The 6,143-nt window shown below is 39.4% G+C and overlaps 1 protein-coding gene across 1 annotated transcript in view; it reads right to left on the bottom strand.

The window, feature by feature from the left end:
- Nucleotides 1-4,503: 4,503 nt before the first annotated feature.
- Nucleotides 4,504-6,143, bottom strand: part of ANXA7 (annexin A7) — a gene marked incomplete at its 5' end in the record, with an annotated part of 5,280 nt that continues 3,640 nt past the window's right edge. The window contains 2 exons of the mRNA XM_010281473.1: nt 4,504-4,859; nt 5,383-5,495. Coding sequence (XP_010279775.1) covers nt 4,737-4,859; nt 5,383-5,495 — 236 coding nt within the window. The remainder of the gene's footprint in view (nt 4,860-5,382; nt 5,496-6,143) is intronic.

Here is a 6,143-nt window from a genome sequence, read left to right as displayed (position 1 = left end):
TGTATTTTTTAGTTACAGCTTACCAGAAGATTTCTATGTAGGAATGTTTATTACTTGAACACAGATTTAAAAAAAATATTTAATTTAGAAACTTTTTTGCCCAGCTTTTTCAAGACTCTTCCCCACCTTCGATTTTAAAAAAAATTATTATTATATATACTAATTTTAAAAGTAAGAAAAATATGGAAGTGTTAATTTTAAGGTACTTTTAATTGAACTTTGTACATTGTTTAAGTAAATTTTGATTCATATCAAGTCTGTAAAGCTTGGCATTGTATTTTGTGTATGCATGTTTTCATTTTGCAGATATTTAATATATAGACCTATGATGTACATCTCTAGGTTACCTAGATGTTATGGGTACTTTTAGTTTATTGTGAGTATTACGGTTGCATAAATAGCTTATAATCACTGGGCTGAATAGCTGCAAGCTTTTTATTTTTAAATCTGTAAAGGAACTGAAACTGTATTGGACATACTTTTTGTTTAGGCAAAGCAGCGCGTAAGCAATTGCTCTGTTCAACTGCTAAGGCATTAGTGAAAGTGTACACTTGAGACTGCATGTTTTTGGGTATCTACAGGACTGCTTGGTTAAAATAAAAATTGAAGCCCTGTGCTAATTTGTTCACAAATAATGGACTGTACTAATTGCCACTGTACTTTGTTACATATTTTGCCATTTGCTACATGTCCTTCTCATCCCCTGGAACCTAACTTGAAACTTAAGTCACTAGAGTTCATCTCCCTCTTTTTTTTGTTTTGTTTTGGGGGGTTTTTTTGTTTGCTATAAAGTACAATCTGTACATACCCCTAAGTTGGAAATTTTATGCATGTTCTGAACTATTCAAGTATTTTATAAACAGTAGCACACAATAAATTTTGTGCATGGGCTGCGGCTCCTATCATTGTGTATTGGTTTTATTTGGCGTACTTAGGTCTGATCTGACCTTGAAAATTGTTTAGAAATACTCTTCAAAATTTAAGCTATTGGAAAAAATAGCCTAAAATGTCAGATTTAACTTGCGGAGAACTAGTTTAATGTAAATGCTATTTAATTTAACTGTTAGTGCTGCTGCTTTTCTTGCTTTTGCGTTGTCTCTCATAAATGAAATACCCAGATGTTTTCTGTCCGCTGAACTGGACACCCATTGTTGGTTTGCAGAAGCTTGTAAGCAGGGTGAGTTGGCTCTGGAAAGGCTGTTAAGCGTAGCTGCGTTTTGTGTGTTGGTTTACACTAAATGTCCAAGACAGCAGTGTGTTGTGGGGCTGCTCTGGGCAGAGGCGGAGGAGTGACTGACGGACAGTGAATACAGATACCTGGTTTAGTCTTTCTGGTATGTCCTTTTTAAAGTAAGGACAAGCTCCTGAACAGGGGAAGAATTAAGATAAAAAATAAAAGTAGTAAGTGACATACTATTGCTAATGGGAGTTTTAATGTTTGATTTTACTTTATTGCAGATGCATTCTAATGGGAAACTCTTCTCAAAGTTTGAGTGCAGCAGATGAAGTTAAAAAAAGGTAAGTTTTTGGGTTTTTATGAAGCGCCCCCATATTTGCAAGCTCTGCAGTCTGTGTATGATGTCACATTCAGGTACTGAAGTACAACTGCAGTTGTGCATGATCCCAACACTGCGATGGTCCCTTCCTCCTTGAAAGCACTAGTGGAAAATTTCTCGACCTCACAAGACAGTATTTTTCATGATTTGATACTCAGATCTGAGTTGTGATTAGCATTCTGACTAGCTGGAGCTGTGTATGTGGAGAAAATACAGGTTCAATCTTTGTCTGGAAAGACCTCATTGAGACAACTGGTTCTGGTACTTTGATGGCACTCAGCGCCCAGCTGCAGTGATGCTTCCGTGAGGATTCCCTCGCAGTATCCGTTGTCTGTGGTAGTTTTTGCCAGACACGAAGGCAGGTCTGTCATAATGGAAAATTTCTTGGGCAGTTCTTGACCCAAGTTCTCTTCTCATGCTGTGTGTCTCCTGTTGCCCTGTGAGGAAGTAGTCAGGTAACAGGAATATGTCTGCGGGTTTTCCTTGTTTGGAAAGTAGGTACTTATTTTTTCACCACTGTGTTTCTGAAAGGTGGAGCCTGGAGCTGTCTCTAATTCTTGCATTGCTGGGGAGAAGAAATTATATCCTCCGTCCCAGAAAATGGTAAGTAGTTTGCATTGCTCGTTTTTGGCTTTCAGTGTTTTAAGGAGCGGGGTGGGGGAAAGTCTGTGTGTCCTTTGTTCTTGGGTAGGGAGGGGAGAGTGCTTGGAAATAGCTCTGTCAGCCAAAGGGCCCAGGTAGCAAAAGCTGGGTGTGAGAGAGTGTGAGAGAGGTGTGGCTGGTCCCTGGAGCTTCCCTGCCCTTCCCTGGGCTCCGCGGGCAGCCTGTGGGTCCCAGGGAATAGGCCACTTCTTCCCTGAGCTATGGATTGAACTGTTGCCTGTGGTGCACTTGGCTGCAGGGCCCTGGCAGGCAGGAGGAATATTCAAGGCTGGGCTGGGGGTTCTGACTGCTCCAAGAGGTGTAAACGTGTTTTAGTCGAACCCAGAAGCAGAAGGACAGAACGTGCTGGAGGAGGGTTGGGGGGTTGTTTTGAAGCGGGGACTTGAGCTGTCCAGAAACTTGCTGCTGCCTGCTGAGCCAACCGGGGAAGACCAGCCTAGTTCAGAGAGTCTACCTTTAATGGCAAACACAAAACTTCACCACCCAAAATGATTTATAGTGTTAAGCAACAGCTTTCCTTTCAAAGCTTATTAAATGCCAATTGTGAAACAGAAAAATTACTGCAGTCGCATCTGTTGAATTGTGAAGATTGGCCTCTCTAGGAGAAAGACAGATGGTCGGGACTGGGGCTGGTTTTCTCTTAGGAAGAGGCAGGTCTCTTCTCGTTTGAAGACCTCTTGAGGGGGACAGTCTCCTAAACGGCTTTCTCTTTTCTAATGTTGAACCTTGAAATGCTATTAGGTTAGTTATGTAGAAAAATAAGGCTTTTTCAGAGGCAGGATAGAGGCTATCTGTTCATTCTTTCCTTGCCTACTTATTCCTACAATTTCACTATCAATCCTTTAATCCTTGTTACTCATTTAACAATTTTTTGTGTAACTTTTTGCCATAAAAGGGTGAATGGCATTAGGACATTCATAGGACTATTCACCTGCTCGTTTTCTCGTAGCAGCAGTGTGTACGAGCCAGACTTAATGGATACTCTACCCTGAATGACAAGTGAAGTGGTGGGGATTTTTTTTCAGTCACGTAAAAAGATACAGATGCACTAATATGCTTTAATTATTAAATGCTAAGCAGCTTCACTTGTAAGGAAGTTTGCTCAAGAGCAAAGAAACTAGAACCAAAGCTTACGAGAATGTTGGGTCAAACTTGGAAAGCTATTGACAGACATATATAGATACATAAGTATGTATAGGTACATAGATAGGTATCGGTGGGTACTTGCACCAAGGATGACCAATGTATGGCAGACTGGAATGTCTTTTTGTCTCCCCAAATCAACTTCCATCTGTTGTTTGTATTTGGAGTAATTAATTTTAATCTGATGAGGAATTTTAAACTGAACTGTATTTCAGAGTTTAGTATCAGAAAAAAGTCTATAGTCTGAAGTCAGATTTAGGTTGCAGAACATTGACGTAAGTTAAATACGTAAGTTTTTTTGGTATGGTAAACTTGGTATCTCTTATTGTTTTGCAAAAACCTGTATGTCGGTGCTGTGTAAGAGTGAAAGGTTTGCTATCCTGGAATTAACTCTACCAGCCCTATTTTTGCTTGAGGGGTAACAGAAACGGGGTTTTGCTGTTTGTGTGAGGGTGTCCTATAATAAAAGCGCCATTTGTTAAAGCGTTGCTTGGAAATGTTAGGAAACACATTGCTAGTTGCTGGACTGGAAGCTTCTGTTACATTTATGGCTGGGGACAGATTCACTGTGGCTTTCTAAAAAACCAAATGTGCTATTCAAAGCTGTTCTTTTTAAATCCTTTGAAAACATCCACATTATTGTCTAGGTCACAGTCGCTTTCAGTTCGGATTTACACATATTCCGTAGTGTTAGCATTTAGATACTGGCTTTTTTCATTGCTCAGTCATTTGCTGTATAACCCACCTCTTTACAAGGAGATACTTCAAAATTAGACCCGAGATGACAACTTCCCATTGCTGCCTTCAGCATGATGGTAACTAACCACTAGTGCTGACTAACTAAAGAAATTAAGTGGTGGGTTACAGTCAGATTGTGCCAAGGACTTGAACTGTCACTGTAATGTGACTTAAACTGAGCACTTGCATGTTTTTCAACATTATGATGGAAAGACATTAAGGGGGTGTAAAATGCTTTACACCATAGCCTCAGGCTTTTTTTGTCATCCATGGTTAGCTCAGCAGTTAAGTTTAGGTATCTCAAGAAACTTGTAGAGTGCTGGAGATTCAGCTAAGAGAGTGTTTATCATGCAGGAGTCTGGCATAGGGGAGGTAGTTTTGTCTGGGTCAAAAGGACTAAGGCTTACGGGCTAATAGACAAGATACATCTTTTATTATACAATAAAGAATATTATGTGCTGTAAATTAAGGCAATTGTAAGTGCAACAAGCCCACTGAATCATCAAGAAGGCATATTTGATTATACAAAGTTTAAAATTATTCTTTTACACACAAGGATAGCCAGTGTCTGCATAAAGCATGTTACATGTCCTTCAGTTAGTTTTAAAAAAGAAAACAAAAAAAGATAATCCTCTTCTATTGACCAACAATTGCCAGCAGCAAACGCCTGTAATCACCGCTTGTATCACTTGCTATCATTGTAGCCAAAGTCTTCTGATACATTTGTGTGAACATCTGTTTAATTTGCACAAGGTCAATCTATGCAAAGAAAAAAAAAAAGGCACAAAACTTAAACACAGTATATGATTTTAACTCCTAGACTGTTGCCCCACATCTCCCTCACGAACTAGAGAAGACACGCCAAGGGTGAAATATGCAATCCATTAATGCTGCAGGTCTCACAAGGCAGCTGGTCCCTCTAAGGACAGAGGAGCCACTCCCAAAGTGGGGAGTCTAGCAGTTGCTCCTCGCTTTGTTAGGACTGTAGTATCCTAACTCAGCTGAGCCTCTGAACTTGAGGTGCTTATCTGCTACATGGACAGGCAACTACAGTTAAGAAGGAAGACAAGCAGTACTACTATCTAGCCAGAGGTAATTAAACTACTATATAAAAGCTGGCTTTAAAACACATTTAACACTTTCATCTAAATCTGAACCCCATAAAAGCTTCATTGCAATACATGATTTCTACAGCTGTAAAAGAAGGACTAAGTGAAAAGCTGGTTTGGGGTAGATGGCTTTCTGCTACATGTGACGACATTTTACAGAGAAAGTTTCTTACCTCACTGCGACTGACTATAATTCTGATGAGGGTAGAATCATCTGTGCCAGCTCCTTTCATCGAATAGTAAAGTCTTTCTGCAAAAAAGGCTGGGCGATTTAAAGCACATTGCACTGCAATGAAATATATTTTTAGGATTAGTTCCAGTATTGTATGCTGTATAGTGATACCTGGCAGGATCATTTCAGGATTTTTGCTGTAGACAGCTGGAGGTAGGTATTGATAAAGAGCCAGTTACTGTAGATTACAGGAACTGTCTCACAGGACTAAGCTTATTTTCAAGCTGACCAAATGTGTTATTCCTTCACACGAAAACTTATGGTTATTAGCAGTTAACTTCTCCTGGAAGCTGGCTGAAACCTTAATTCTCAAATAGGTAAATCAAGAACAGTTCTTCTCCTTGGATAGCTAGTACTGGATAAAAGGTATTTTACTCATTTTCCATTGCTAGAATCTCACTAAGAAAAATACAACAACAACTTTTACAAAAGTAAAAAGTTCTCACTCTAGTAGTTACAGTTGTTTCAGCTAGATTGTTCCCTCTCAGAGACCAGCCTTTATTCCTTTACATGATTCTCAGAGCTGAATTTTTCCCATAAAACCCTTGTGTAGAATATAATCTGGGAAGTTTTGCTTATCCGTTCTGGCTACGGAAACACTGTCATATTGGTAAGCATCAGTGGGACTGGTGTCTGCAGATTTATTAGTAAATCATACTGATTTTCACTACCAGCAAATTGTGCTAAATTTTAACTGCTTTA

The sequence above is a fragment of the Phaethon lepturus genome, unplaced genomic scaffold (assembly GCF_000687285.1).
Source record: "Phaethon lepturus isolate BGI_N335 unplaced genomic scaffold, ASM68728v1 scaffold11762, whole genome shotgun sequence".
NCBI lineage: Eukaryota > Metazoa > Chordata > Aves > Phaethontiformes > Phaethontidae > Phaethon > Phaethon lepturus.
This window is presented reverse-complemented; position numbering and strand designations above follow the sequence as displayed.